The following is a 14751-nucleotide window of genomic DNA, read 5'->3' as shown; positions in this document are numbered from 1 at the left end:
AGGTGTGACGTTCACCCGTCTGTGCCTTGTGGTGCTCTCTCTCGCTCTCTCTCTCTCTCTCTCTCCCTCTCCCCCCCTCTGTTGGAATGTCTTATTAATTCTTCCTAACAGCACACATATGTAGATCAATACAATAGTCAATACAGCCATAGATAAGTTCCATACACCCATTACACATAGTAAACTTATCAGACTGCTCCTTTCAATTTGTACACATCCAAAAGGCGTGCCTTTTGCTTTTTTCCTGATTCAGCAGATGCTAGAGCCTTAAAAAGGACACTTCCACGCAACACTTGTGAAAGTTTGTAGTGGGCTGCCAAACACGTAGGTGGCTGAAAAGTCATTACAAATTGCACACATGCCTGTGACGTTTAACAGCAAGTCAGGGGTGATCAGAGCAGATGGTTGGGGCTTGATGGACTCGGATTATAAACCAGAACATGGAGACAGACTTCCAAGATCAGGTAAGAATGCTAAGGACTTATATCCTATATCCTATATATATCCTATATCCTATAACTATCAACGAATGCTAAAGTGCTATTCTGATGGGTCTCAGTGTGGTGGATTGGAGCTGCTGCTGTGGGCCTGGGGCTGCTCTACCTTCTTCTGGTTATCATCATAGCTATGGTGGCCCAACGTGAGTACATGCCTTGGCATGATTAAATGTGTGCAAATGTGTGTGTGTGGCGGGTGTGTAATGCACTGCTAAGCGCGGATCAACACGTTATTAACGGCAGCATTTCTCTGTGTCATTTTTTTGAATATCACATCAAGATCTGCTCTTTTCTTGCAGATATCAGGTCAACCCCTCTTAAAGATGCTGAACAACAATTAACTGATTGTGACAATCTGACTACCCAATGTTTCCAGTTCCAGAGCAAATTCAACACATTGCTAGAAAGCAACAAGCAGTTAGAGAGCAAACTCTGCTCTCTGACCAAAGAGAAAGACGCTGTCTCAGGGCAGCGGGACACCCTTCAAAGTGAGAGAGACAGCCTTCAGAGCGAGCGAGACGTTCTCCGAAAGGAGCGAAACACCCTGCACAGTGAACGCGACACCCTCAAATATCAGCGAGACACCTTCAGGAGCGAGCGAGACACGTTACAAAATGAGCAGGAAGCCCTCGAGAAGGAGCGAGACACTCTGAAGGGCGAGAAAGAATCCCTCCAGAATGACAGAGACACCCTCCAAAAGGAGAAAGAAACCCTCAAAGGTGAGCTGGACACCCTCCAAAATGACAGGCATACCCTCCAAAAGGAGAAAGAAACCCTGAAAGGTGAGAGGGACACCCTCCATAATGAGAAAGAAACCGCCAAAAGGGAGCGGGACATTCTCGAGGGTGAGAAAAAATCACTCCAAAAAGACAGAGACACCCTCAGAAGTGAGAAGGAGATCCTCAGAAGTGAGCGAGACGCTCTCAAGTGTGAGAAAGAAAATCTCCAAAATGAGCGAAACACCTTCAGAGATGAACGAGATCATCTGCAGTTGGTCTCCAGCAATCTGACCAAAGAGTTGGAGGTCCTGCAGAGCCGATTCAACACCGTGGTGGAAACTCGAGATGGCTTGAAGGAGGAGGCCAAAGAGTTAAATCAGGACAGAAAAGGTACGACCGCCACACAAACAAGTAGAAATCATAAAACGTTAAATCAGCTGAGGTGAGCGCTAGCTTTCAACTCTAAAGGACTTATGGGCTCACAATGACAACTGAGAACCGAGTCCCGTCCTCGCCTTGCTCAATAAGGCAAGTATGGTTTCATTTGCTCCCCGGCGCCCCCCCACAGGTATGAGGTTTGATAAATGCAAGCGGTAGACAAGCACTTTTGGATAACAGGTCTGTATGCTTTACGTATGCTTTGCCTCTCCAGCTCACGAGAACATGTGAGTGGCAGAAAGAAAAGCTCGGATTTGCCTGCAAAGAAGTCATTTGCCACCACCTGCTGATTTGACATTTTTACTTTTGTGGCAGACCCATAAAAAACAAATTCACCCGCTGAGCCGGACATTGGACACCCCTGTTTTAAATATTACCACAACTAGCATATTTGATGTTCCATGTTAGTGTTGCTCTTATTAATAATTCACTCAATGTTGAGCAATTTGGTATTAGTGCTACCTCAAGAAAACATCCGTCCATCCATTTTCTATGCCGCTTATCCTCACTAGAGTTGGGGGTATGCTGGAGCCTATCCCAGATGTCTTTGGGGGTGAGGCGGGGTCCACCCTGGACTGGTGTCCAGCCAATCCCAGGGCACATATAGACAAACAACCATTCCCACCCACATTCATACCTATGGACAATTTGGAGTGGCCAGTGAACCTAGCATGTTTTTGGAATGGGGGAGGGGGGGCGGAGTACCGGAGAGAAGGTGCGCATGCACGGGGAGAACATGCAAACCCCACACAGACACCACACGCTTCGCTGTGTGATTGACATATGCGTGGAACTCCACTCTAGTCCGTAGGAGCTGACGGTCCACTCCACTGTGGACCGTCCACTGCGATGTTATGTCAAGCCAGCTGCACGATGGACGAGTGGTTAGCACACAGGCCTCACAGCTAGGAGACTCGAGTTCCCCAAAGACAGCTGGGATAGGCTCCAGCACACCTCCCCCATTCCAAAAACATGCTGTTTTTGGAATGGGGGAGGAAACCGGAGTACCCGGGGAAAAGCCACGCATGCACGGGGAGAACATGGGGAGAACATCCACACAGAGATGTAAAGAAAAGATATAGAATAGATAAAAGATGGCATAATTACTGCACACACGCATGCATGCTTCTGATGATGTTCTTCTTGTTGTACATTTTCATCCATCAAAGTGATCACTTTACACTTTGATTCTGTGTCCAATAGAAAAACTTTGTCCGTCGGAATGGGTGAAATTCCAGGAGAAATGCTACTACATATCTAAACAAGGCAACACAAAGTCGTGGAAAGCAAGTAGAAGAGACTGCAAAGACAGAGGAGGTGACCTGGCCATCGTCACCACAAGAGAAGAGGAGAACTTTATCACCGCATATTACGACAGAATCTGGATCGGCCTGTCTGACTTGGATCACGAGGGCAAGTGGAAGTGGGTGAACGGGGAAGAACTGGACTTTGAAGGCTTCTGGCAGAAAGGGGAGCCCAACAACTCAGATGGAAACGAGGACTGCGTGGAGGTGTCACGTGCAGGAAGGGGATGGAATGATATGCCTTGTGGCGAGCAGTTGTCCTGGGTTTGCGAAGACTAACATCCACTTTGTGGGTCTGCGTCCTCAGGTTGAAATTTTTATATCATTTTATAGCTTTTTATATCCACTGTACGTTCATCTGTGTCACTCAATCAGGCATCCTCACCTTTATCTCCTTTGCGCAGTGCACCGTGTGCTGTGGTACATCATCTACAAGTATAAGAATAGAAATAGAAATCTGTGGTCAAACTGTTACCATCATAAAAGCTCATCAAGTAACATTTAACATTCCTATGTGATGACATGTAAAAATGCAAGAGTGAAATCCAAATGTGTTGTGTCCCACAGGACTGCTGTCCATTGACATCAAAGTGTAGTTGACATAACTGTCCATGACCATGGACGTGGCCCTAGCTAAGCGTCACTTGGCCTGTTGTACTGAGCAGCCAGGATGATAGCCGTCTGTGGTGACGTAACAAGTGAAACACACGTTAAGCAAAGATATACAGAACACGCACTTGACGTCATGCACGATGGGGATTTGAGTCTTGGGTTTATCTATTGATAAAGGTATTTGCCACTTTGACTATTTTCCTGTATTGTGCGTGTATTTGAGAGAGACATTATAAAACCATGTAAACCAATGAAGATCATAATTTAGCACCTCCATACTTTTACACCTTCATACAGTTTGTGTATGTACTTATATGCCATATATATTTTTGGTATATTTGAAAGATCACTTTGTGGCGGCTGAATCTGTTCAGATGTGTTTATACTTTTGTATAATAAAGTTTATTCAAATGAAACTAAGGGTCTTTTTAACCTGTGTTATTTCCAGTTGTAGTGAGAGTTTGGCCGACATGGACAAAATTTGGTTTTCACCACATCCTCAGCCGTTCCTTCATATTTGAAAACATCATGTGAACAGGAAGGAAGATTTGCCAGTCTGGCCGTACCGCTCTTAAATACAATGCCATGACATCATGCGATGGGACGCACTGGCCCATCATTCACTGTGACGCCTAAACGCCCCTGAACTCAACTAAACTCATACCAGAATGCCCTCATATATGGGCTCCTATATTCCAAATTCTGGCTAGACGTTAACAGCAACATTTCTTTTCCACAAGTGCGTTTTATAAGGTGACAGCATCATGTGTTTTTAGCACATACTAGACAGTACAACAACTCTTAACCTCTTACTTCTTGTGTCTGAGGCAGATATGCCATCTGCTCCAGACGTCGCAGCCACCTCGCTGTGTCAGGGTTAGGATATGCCGCGATGCGTTCAGGTGGATGTGGTATGGGGTACTCAAGCAGCCCATTGTCAGCCTATTGAAATAATGGCTCAAGTCATATTTTCAATGACTTAGCATTGGCAGAGAAAGTACCGGACCTTGCCATCAGGGCTAAATCATGGACACTTTAGTGATTTGCCAAGTTTGCGTCATTGGGAGCCGATTGACAGCAGCTTACTTTTTTCTCTTCAAGGTAAACGTCATTGGTCAACGCGTTGTAGTCGCTTTACATATAGAGTAGGGGTGTGCAACACATGGCTGTATTTGTATTTGTTGAGGTCGGAAAAGTATCTGTATTCAAGTAAAATTTAAAATACCCCCCCGGGGAAAAGATAATAATTAGGAGCTGAAGGAAGTGTTGGGGAGTGTTCATGTCGTGACGAGAGTCAGCATCATTACAATATCATCGTGAACATGAACCCCCCCCCCCCACTAACTTAAAGACACCAAATACCACCCAGGAGTGCATCCAATTCTACACAAGTTCCCAAGCCTTCCTTACTTAAGCGTTTAAGTCAAACGTCGCTATTACTGATAGTTGAAAACAGCATCTGAACCCCAGTTGAGGTGAAAGGTCGTGTGTTTACAAGGCAAAATACGGAAGCTAACTCACTAAGTTAGCATCTACTTCCCATAACATCTGTTGTTCCTTTGCTGGTGTTATAATGCGCAGAAAAGGGAAAGAAATATGTGTTCAGGTTTCACATAAGAATTGTGAATGATGGGCAAAATTCCAAACAAGTGCAGTTCCCCATGAATTTTCACTCCATCGTTTTAATCCCCCCAAAAACCCACAAAGTCAGTCAGTATCTCTTAACGTCATGACTAATATATTGACTTGTGCTCCTTCAATGTGAAAATGAATCAGTAGCCACGCCGTTGTCTCTGATTTGTTATCATTTTTTCTCTTGGTCTTTCATAAATCATCCATGAATGCCACTCCTGCCTTAGTTTCCTTCTTACCAAAGTAATAGCTGACGCTTTTAACTGCATGAACAACTGCTGCCTTAAGGCCATTTGGGGGTGGAAAGGGTGTTCATAGTCCGGTCTGGGAGCCATTTGTGGCCCTTTTTAAATGATCAAGCTTAAAGGTACAATATAAGTAAAATGGGTGTAATGATGATAATTTTTTAGGAAATAAAAAAAGTACTGTATATAAATATGTCAAAATCTTTAGATTTTTCCATATGTGGCCCTTGGTTGAAAAAAGTTTGGACACCCCTGGTTTACCCAATTAAAATTATGTTGCATTTTTTTTAATGTTTCTGTATTATCAGATCAATGCCAAATGTGTAGTATCCCCACATTTCTACTCCCTTTATTGTTTGAATAAATTAAAATATGGGTTCTGGGGTTTTTCATGTTTATGATTAATAATAGTGATGAGTCATGAAATAACTGTTGCGCAACTTGCAAATATAATAGAGTTTTGATTGTCATTTTCACTGACATTGAAAACACGATTATTCAAGTGAGATTGTTTGTTGTTGTTGTTATTTACGATCGTCTTACTCGGTCTTTCATTGACAGGACAATTGGACGTTAATGTTTCCGTGATGTCTTTGAACGCAGCATCATTGTTCCCTGCCTGGGAGCGGCACGGCTCGTGCACCTGTCCGACCTGTTCCAAGAAGGACTTGGCTCCTGAGGAATTTCCCCGGCAACGCTTGTCTTTTGTTCCGGCGGCTTTACGGCGGGTGAGAGCCACAGGGGAGGTCGCAAAACAGAGGAGGGAGCGAGCCAGAGAGACGGGCGGAAGGAGAGATGTCGGATCCGGCCACGAATCCCGCTGCCACCTCCTTCCCAGCGCCAACCATTTCGCTGCCATTGGGACTGGAAGTGTTGAGGACGTACTCTGGAGCGCTGGTCGTCTTTGAAATAGTAAGTGAGGGGATACGCTCCAGAACGACATCGAAACACATGTTACTCATGCGGTACCGGGGTCCAAAGTGACACACCGAGTAAGCTTGCGGTGTGGTCGGAACAGTACGGCGCCATGGGTCACCTCACCTGGTAGAGAACCAATTGGAATACTGTAGTGGACGTCTAGTTTGCTAGCATAGCGACCTCATGGTGTCTCCTGTTGGTGACCTCACTGTACCTTCATCCTGCCTTCTGTTTTTGATAGATCACAGGTTTGCATCATTCAGCAGCACGGTGCAGTACCTTCTTCCATGCATCCAAAAGCTTTGTTTTGTTTACTGTCATAGTTGTAATGCATGGCAGCCATACCTACATCTACTGTGTACCTGCACCAAGGCGTCCATGCTATCTTTATGACCTTCATGGCCACCAAAAAGAAAATGGACACTCTGATTCAGACACACATGTTTGATTGAGGCGTTCATGTGACTGCAAATAATTGCTCCCGCTTGTGTTTACAGTTATTTGGTGCTTTAGTATGGATCCTGGTGGCGTCCTCCGATGTACCAGTGCCTTTGCTGCAAGGCTGGGTGATGTTTGTGTCTGTCACCGCCTTTTTCCTCTCCTCCGCCTACCTCACGCTCTTCATCACCGGCCTGGCGGACCGCATCAATACTGATTGGAACTTTTTGGTAAGAAGGAGATCGATATGTTGACTCTCAACAGCTCCGGTAGCTGCCAAAATGGAGTGCACCCTTCTCATGTATAGCTTGTCCATGGACTGTTGGAAATAACTTAGAATAGTCAGTGTACAGCTTGTACAGGAGCAGATTTTCTTGAAAATAACTCAACACGCATTATTGGCTCATTCCGTACCAAAGACGTAGTATTTATACCCTTTTATAATCCCAAATCTCCTGCACGCTGCATGCACACAAACATTTAATAGTAATAGCTAAAAAGTCAAACATTTCAGGGCTCTACATTAAAAACCAAAATGACTTGCCCATAGGGAATCCTTAAGGTGAGAACTACTTGCCCGAACTTGCCCCATGTAAAATGAAAAGACTGCCATAATGATATCATGTAATTTTTTGTGGCATCACATGAGAATCTCAAATAAATAAAATAATAAAATAAATAATACCTTACACATCGTAGTCGTAGTAAGCAGTGATATTTATAAGTTGTGCACCACAATGAAACATTATTGAATAGACACATTTGTGTACTAGTAAAGTGTTTTTAATCCAGAAAAAAAGCTCAATGGTCAAACAATAATTTGTGAAGCAAAGGTGAGAAAAATACACAGAGAAATGGAAGCGCTAGATTTTGTAGCTTGTGCAAAATCAGCACTTGGTATTGGATCTAATGGGTGGTGTTTCATTGTGACCACTTCAAATTGTCACAGCAATGTGATTCACTCACCTCCTTTGATTTGCTGCCGCTAATAAAATACTTGTTTAGGAGGCACTGGTTCATCACTTTTTGCTGTTTCCTTCAGAATTAGACGATGTTGGCAGCGACGCCATGATGGATATTTTCGTAGTCAAACGATCGCTGATTGGTTGATCGCGAACAACGGGTGTGGGTAAAACGCGGACTGTGGATTACGGACCGCGGTCTAAATAAACGATTCTGATTGGTCCATTTCAAGATTTGCAAGGATTGCTTTGCAAATTACCACCGGAATTACGTAGTCCGTGTTTTACCAACACCCAACAAGAACCGCTTAAAAAAAAAAAAAACTCTTGGCAGTATGGCATGCTAAAGTGCACTTGCCCGACGGGAATATCACTGATTGGATTTACTTGCCCGAATTTTGTTTTAACTTGCCCCGGGCCATCGGTACATCGTTATTGTCGAGCCCTGCATTTCACAGCTCAAGCAATAGTCACTCAGACTGAAAATATCCCTGAATCCCTACCTCTCATTCAGATATTTACCCAGACAAGACAACTTTTACCTTGGTCTCCACCACTTTTGGTCAAGCTAACATTAGTGGGAAAACAATCCTGTCCACCTTTAATTATCTTCGCAATAAAAACCCACGCTCAGCCCCTCACGGTTTGATAGCAATGCTTTCAGTAGTTTAAACTACTTACATTGTTTGGATAATACTACTACTACTACTACTACTACTAGTAGTATCAGCAATTAAAAAAATTGCCTTAGCAGAGGTAAAACTGCAAAGAGATGTTATGTCATGCGCAATATTGCGTGTGAAATCAAAGGGGAAGTTATTCTTTCACATCGCACGCGTGCCAACATGTCTCAATTACGGTAAATGCAACATTGCACTTTAGTTGCATAACTCTAAATGATCTAAGGCCATAACCACACTAATGATTATACTGTTAATAATGCATTCAGTCTGTTGTGTTGTGTTTATCACGACTTCTTCCCTTGTAGTAGTATGACTCCCACTACTACGTCTTAAGAGATGATTTTAGTTTGGGATGAGAATACAGGCTGCCAAGTTTGTTCAAGAAACAGTGCAAACTAATAGTTTTTTTTGTAGTTTTTTAAGTACTTGGATGTTCATCTTTATGTTTTCTTGACTTTTTCCACTGAATTAGCTATTTATCATTATTATTATTATTATTATGATTACACATTGTGTTATTTTCTTAGTCTATTAGAAAATGGTGCACGCTAAACACAGGAAGTGGACAAACTATGAGTGACTGCTGAGTTGGAAGGACTCTTGGGACATATTGAATTGTGCAAGGGGAAATATGTGGTGTTTCTTAATATATTTCGCAAGTTTTCAGCTAATAAAGCATTAGCATGACCATAATTACTCATATTTGGATTGACAGCAGAAAAATGGACACGAAACAACAAGATGCTTCCTCCTCTAAAAGACGTTGAATAATGCCATTCTATTTACACACTGTAATGACAGTCTTGTTGTATATACAGTGTTGGATCATTACAAAAAATAAGATCATGCTGACATTTGGGCTGCAAGCTTTGTTCCTCAGAGAAGCCATGCCGTGCTGCTGTTTGTTTTCATCCTGACAATGAGCGTCATGGATGATGAGCTCACACCAGAACACAACAAAGGCCTCACAGAACTGACAACAGTCTTTTGTTATACCCCTTATATAGATGCCAGCTTCTTTTTGCTATGTCAGTGGTGTGTACCGTATAATATAATATAATATAATATATATATATATATATATATATATACATATTATATGGAAGGATTTGACTTTGTCCTGTGTCCTTGTGCAAGATATAACCTTCATGGTTGACTTATTGACACCTGAAACCCTCCAAACTGGCCGTGTTTAGTTGAGCAAGCGAGAAGCAAGACGTATTGTTTTGTTAGTTATCAATTAACCATTACACTGAAACAACACCTTAGAAGTGGGACTGAAAAGCTTTGGTGAGGATCTGGTTAAACACGTAGATCCAAGGGGTGGGACCAGGCATGGAAACAGAATGAAAACATGCATGATAACTAAGTCCTTAACATCTTGTCTCCAGCAAATATTTATTGAAGAAAAGGATACTCCTTCCAGGTTTCGGTGCACAGTGAACTGGTTCTAGCAGGGACAACACATGAATGGGACTTTGGTGAGGTGCACCGACAAAGAGCCCATTCAGTTTTGCTCCGAGTTTTCACAATGATGCTGACAGGATTCCATTTTCCAAAATGGAAAAATACCATGCAAATCCTCTAAAGTTCACATTACGGGCTCTAATTTCATAGACCAAGCACAGGCGAGGCGCACCTGCCTTGCTCCACGCCTACGCCGTACCAACGGGGTGTGACCAGTCCACTTTGCAAATTTCACAAGTAGCGCAGTCTGACGCTGCGGCGTGCACTCACGCGCACGTGGCAAAGGGGGAGGAGAGAAGGCAGATGAGTGTAATCTTAAACAAGCACGTGAACACCTCTCATTGCCTTTAAATGCACCGGACTGTACTGCATCAGAGGCCACCATGCGTCATTCACTACACACGCCCCCTGGTGGGCCACGTCATCTGTTCCTGACAGTTACATTAAACACAGCAGCAGGCTAATCCAAGCATCTTGCTTGTTTTCCACCAGCCTTCCTGCTCTACCTGGCCAAATAGCAGAACCTTTGACGGCATGTTGGCGCTACCTCCTCCTCATCCTCCTTGAACAAAAACATGAACAGTATTTAACAACCAACTTCATATTCACCCTTGTTTTTAGTTGTTGTTCATTATTATTTACCACCGCCTGGGCTGCACCACGCTCAGCCACCTTGCGCTGCGCCATGAAATTAGAGCTCATTAGAGTCAAGGCAGACGTCAGGTCATTTGCTTATAGTCTTCCGCCATTCAATTCTAGTTACATTGTGTGCAGACTACATGTGTTGCCATCACACCACGTGCATTTTTGTACTTTGGTCAAAGTACACGTTTAGCATTAGCATTTTTAGCTTTCTGTGTTACTTATTGTCTATTATTTGTCTCCATAATTGCAATGTGCAGATTGAAAATCTGAAGTTGACATCACATTGTGTTTTATACACCACAGACAAAGAAAATATTCAGCACAGTTCCCTCGTTTATTCAATGTGTTTGCAGTATAGAGCCAAAAAAACACTGTAGTCTGTGTGTTACACCCCTTGAAGTGACGGCATCCTCTATCCTCTATCCTCTATCCTCTACCCTCCATCCTCCATCCTCCATCCTCCATCCTCCATCCTCCATCCTCCATCCTCCATCCTCCATCCTCCATCCTCCATCCTCCATCCTCCATCCTCCATCCTCCATCCTCCATCCTCTATCCCTTCCTTTCAGGTCCACCTCTGAATGAAGACTTTGGAGTGGCCTCGTCAAAGTCCTGACCTGGATCCTTTTGAGATAGTGTGGCGTCATCTCAAAACCTCATTTTGTGTTTGATTGTGTTGCCATTGACTAATATTGAAATGTGTTTAATGATCTGAAACATTTAAGTGTGACAAAAAAAAAGAAATCAGGAAGGGGGCGGGGCAAACACTTTTTCACACCACCGCAGAGACACAAACAAGTCAGGCTCTCGCTCCTTTCCCCCCTTTTACTCACAGTGCCATTCCAGTTCCTAACGCATCCTTTTTCCTCATTCGCAGGATGTCTTTTACCATTTCATAGCTCTGCTTTTCTACTTTGCCGCCTTCGTGCTGGAGGCGGCGGTGACAGCAGCCAACGGGGGAGCCATCATCACACCGCTGCCAAACAGCACCGGAACTGTGATGTGTATACCCTACCCTCGAGGAAACGTATTCACAGTGCTGACTGGCAGCCAGTACAATACTAATGTAGCAGCCACGGTAAGTGCCTTCTCACGTGTCTGTTAGATGGTGCCCTTTTTGCCTTGACTTTGCCCATCATCCGCAATCCCAAATGTGAGACCCTTGTGCGTGCCTTCTAGTGCTGTTTTTCACTTACGATGCACGTAATTAGGATTCACCTATTCCGCCTCGGTCTTTCAGCAACACCGTGCCAGGTTAGCCCATTTCCTGAAGAAAAACGTTGGAAAGGCGTAGGCTAGTCCAGCTGCATAGGGGCCCATGTTCCCAAAACAGTCGACAGATGAAAATGGATTTTTCTCTGCTGGTAGGGAATCAGGAACTCCAACCACTTGTGCCTGATGGTGGCGTCTTTGAAACAAAGGAATTTGAAACAAATGTGGCTTTCCCTTACGAGGCATTGCAAGCAAGTAAACGGTGGAGCAGACGCCCACATAAGGAAGATGGCCTTCTGTGACATCACAAAGGAACAGTTTTACCACGCCTTTTGAAACCGAGCGTTTTGAGCCATCCCAAACTTCTTTCAGGGCTTTCTTCCAAAATGGAAAAAGCATCATCGGTTCCCTTTAACTATCTTGAATCAATTGACCAATTGAATCAACTGTAGGCAACCTCCTGAATGTAATATGAGTGTTTGCATCCAGCAGCGTTTTCTACTTTGAAGGTATCTATGTCGGTCAGAATGATTCAAATATTGTCCACATTCTCTTTTTCTGTTCCAGATATTTGCGTTTGTGGTGACACTGTGCTACGGCTGCAGTTTGGTGATGGGCTTCAAGCGATGGAGGATCTAACCTGCACCACATTGGCTTCATCCAGAAAACAAACAGTTGCTCTGTTTTTAAGGATCTAACCTGCACCACAATGGCTTCATCCAGAAAACAAGCGGTTGCTCTGTTTTTACATTTCCCACCAGCTTTGACCAAGAACCAAGCTTTTTTAAGGTCATTAACCTCTGAAAACAGTGAAGTGCCGTATTGTGGGGGATGTGACAAAATATGTTGTCATCGAAAGTGTAATATGAGTAATGTAGTGACACTGAGGAAACTTTTTTTTTTTACTTTACATCAACACTATAGCTTCCTTTTTTGCTGAAATCACTTCCTCATTGGAGGGAATATTTCCCATTTCCAAAAAGCAAAATACCACCTGTTCATGGTGTTTTTGTTTCATGCATAATGGGGAGTTCGGTTGCAGCGTTTCTTAGAATGAACCTTAAATAAAGGGTGGCGGATTGATACAATGGGAAGAGAAAGTCACTCGGCATAAAACATTTTAAAATGAGCCCTAACTTAAAAGGGGAGTTGCCGTGGTATCACTTTTGTCTTTCACACTTTGCAACCATAAATAGAATATTGGAAATGTTGCACCTCGCTTTAAAACCATGCTCTAAAGAATGCTATTGCATAACTATAGATGAGTGACTTTTTTGATGTTGATTAAATTGCTCCATGTAATAATACCATCACTCAATGAGCCTTGCTTGCGATACCGTTTTATTAGTATGAGTTGAACTGACCATAGAATAGTCAATTATTTGTGATTTAAATGCATTTAGGATGTTTGATTGAATTTTTTTAAATGTGCCTTTGTTATCGTTCAGGTGCCTTTTTATTATTCCCAACAAAGATTTTTAATTAAAAAACAATCCAAAAAATGTCATGTCAATTTTGTTTTAATGTTTAATTTTCATCAGAACTTAAATGCAAATGGTTGTGTAGCTTTGCGTAGTTTACAGATTTTTGATTATTGAATGTTACTGAATGTTATCAAATCAATAAGCTGACCGGGCCAACGTATTGTTGACTCTGTTCCAGTTTTGATCATGGGTCAGTGCCGTCCTCTGGTGGTTCGTTATGGAACTGGCATTTTAATGTTTTTCTTTTAACGCAAGAAATTTGCAGTATTTGCAGTCAATTGCGATTGCCTTCAGTGTTCAGACCATGTAGAACACATTGTAAATACGTGCATATATTTTTCTTGTCCACCAAAACCGCCGAGCAATACAACATACTGGCATATTTTTGTTTTTTTTCCTGCAAAACATAAATGTATTGTTTGGAAACATTTCGGTCCTTGGAGATTTTCACTATTTCGATTTTTGTGCAAGCGAGAGTGGGAGGCGGTTTGAACCCGTTCGTAAATCGGCTTAAAATATGCTATTAATTGTTATGTACACTTTAACCGCTAGATGTCGCCCATTATCTGTTATACAGTAGCGTCATCGGCATACAGTTGCTGTTGCATACAATAGTGGTAGCCGCGCTGGGGGTTATTTCCACCAACAGTATGTCCATATGATGATATCAAAAGATATTCATGCCACATGCAGTGAATGGAACTGTGATTATTTTTCCATATTTATTCGCAAATTAGGTTTCGTGTTTTGGCTTAAATAGACGCCACCTGTTTTGCCACAGGAACTGGAAGCCTGCCTTCAAAATAAAAGTGTGACGGTTTTTATCCAATGCAAATCACTGTGTGATTTGTGTCGAAATAGACTAACATAAATTTATACTTTATTGTCAAAGTCGCTATCTAAACTTGAAACATTGACTAGACCGAACACGTTTTCCTTTTTGACATACTTTTCTTTAGTTGTGGTTAAACTAACCGGAAACGTGTTTTCCTGGTTGTAGTAGGCTTGGTGTGTTTTCTCACTCAGTCGATGTTAGGACGAGTAGACTCACGGCCGGGGGGGGATAGGCTCGCCTTACCTGTCAAGACATCGGACAGGGCTACCTATCCAACATTTTATCTTCTTTTTCTTTTCGGCTTTCAGATTGTTAAAGTCTTTGCAGAAGTCTTAACATGGATGTGAAGACGGTGGCGTGGAGCGGACACTGGGATTTAAATTTCACTCTCCTTCCAACAGCTTCTTTTGGCCTGAAGTGAAGTATACACCGTAGTAGACTCCCAACGCCTTTTAACACCATTTTATGCGAGAAATTACTTTGGTTTTATTCTTTTTTCGCGCAGTCCTATTGCGAGTGAGTTTTCTCTCTTTTTTGCTCGATTGAAGTCGGGATCGACTACTTGGAGGTGGTCCCGAAAATGGAGGCTGTTATCGAAAAGGACTGCGGCGCGCTTGGAGGACTCTTCCAAACGCTTATCGGAGACATGAAGGTAAGATC

At 42.9% G+C, this 14751-nt stretch overlaps 3 protein-coding genes across 12 annotated transcripts in view; all 3 read left to right on the top strand.

Annotated features, from left to right (window-relative positions):
* Nucleotides 1-59: 59 nt before the first annotated feature.
* LOC131105709 (uncharacterized) lies at nucleotides 60-3977 on the top strand. Its single transcript, XM_078790483.1, has 4 exons — nucleotides 60-464; nucleotides 560-640; nucleotides 797-1606; nucleotides 2858-3977. The coding sequence occupies exons 1-4, from the start codon at nucleotides 359-361 to the stop codon at nucleotides 3235-3237; spliced, it is 1377 nt and encodes a 458-aa protein (XP_078646609.1). The 5' UTR covers nucleotides 60-358; the 3' UTR covers nucleotides 3238-3977.
* Nucleotides 3978-6049: 2072 nt separating this feature from the next.
* Nucleotides 6050-13510, top strand: mal2 (mal, T cell differentiation protein 2). Of its 2 annotated transcripts, XM_078790952.1 has the most exons (5): nucleotides 6050-6359; nucleotides 6863-7033; nucleotides 11438-11638; nucleotides 12340-12412; nucleotides 12472-13510. In XM_078790952.1, the coding sequence occupies exons 1-4, from the start codon at nucleotides 6243-6245 to the stop codon at nucleotides 12409-12411; spliced, it is 561 nt and encodes a 186-aa protein (XP_078647078.1). In that variant the 5' UTR covers nucleotides 6050-6242; the 3' UTR covers nucleotide 12412; nucleotides 12472-13510. The 2 variants fall into 2 exon arrangements, with proteins under 2 accessions (XP_078647078.1, XP_057910022.2); XM_058054039.2 differs by having other exon boundaries at nucleotides 6051-6359; nucleotides 12340-13507.
* Nucleotides 13511-14188: 678 nt separating this feature from the next.
* Nucleotides 14189-14751, top strand: part of LOC131105410 (protein MTSS 1-like) — a 30344-nt gene continuing 29781 nt past the window's right edge. For 3 of the 9 annotated variants that reach the window (XM_058053481.2, XM_058053485.2, XM_058053478.2), the window contains exon 1: nucleotides 14190-14743. In XM_058053481.2, the coding sequence (XP_057909464.2) occupies nucleotides 14672-14743 (72 nt within the window). In that variant the 5' untranslated portion in view covers nucleotides 14190-14671. Of the gene's footprint in view, nucleotides 14744-14751 lie in introns of all 9 variants that reach the window. The other 6 variants (XM_058053484.2, XM_058053486.2, XM_058053479.2 and 3 more) reach the window with 3 other exon arrangements.

This window comes from Doryrhamphus excisus, linkage group LG5 (genome assembly GCF_037039965.1).
Source record: "Doryrhamphus excisus strain RoL-2023G ecotype Guam linkage group LG5, RoL_Dexc_Guam_v1.1, whole genome shotgun sequence".
NCBI lineage: Eukaryota > Metazoa > Chordata > Actinopteri > Syngnathiformes > Syngnathidae > Doryrhamphus > Doryrhamphus excisus.
This window is presented reverse-complemented; position numbering and strand designations above follow the sequence as displayed.

What these genes read in the sequence shown, in the direction of transcription:
- LOC131105709 (XM_078790483.1), top strand. Translation starts at nt 359, where the DNA reads ATGCCTGTGACGTTTAACAGCAAGTCAGGGGTGATCAGAGCAGATGGT. An exon ending in AGACAGACTTCCAAGATCAG is followed by an intron (nt 465 to 559) that starts GTAAGAATGCTA and finishes GATGGGTCTCAG; the next exon opens with TGTGGTGGATTGGAGCTGCT. An exon ending in CATAGCTATGGTGGCCCAAC is followed by an intron (nt 641 to 796) that starts GTGAGTACATGC and finishes CTTTTCTTGCAG; the next exon opens with ATATCAGGTCAACCCCTCTT.
- mal2 (XM_078790952.1), top strand. Translation starts at nt 6,243, where the DNA reads ATGTCGGATCCGGCCACGAATCCCGCTGCCACCTCCTTCCCAGCGCCA. An exon ending in ATACTGATTGGAACTTTTTG is followed by an intron (nt 7,034 to 11,437) that starts GTAAGAAGGAGA and finishes CCTCATTCGCAG; the next exon opens with GATGTCTTTTACCATTTCAT. An exon ending in ATACTAATGTAGCAGCCACG is followed by an intron (nt 11,639 to 12,339) that starts GTAAGTGCCTTC and finishes TTTCTGTTCCAG; the next exon opens with ATATTTGCGTTTGTGGTGAC.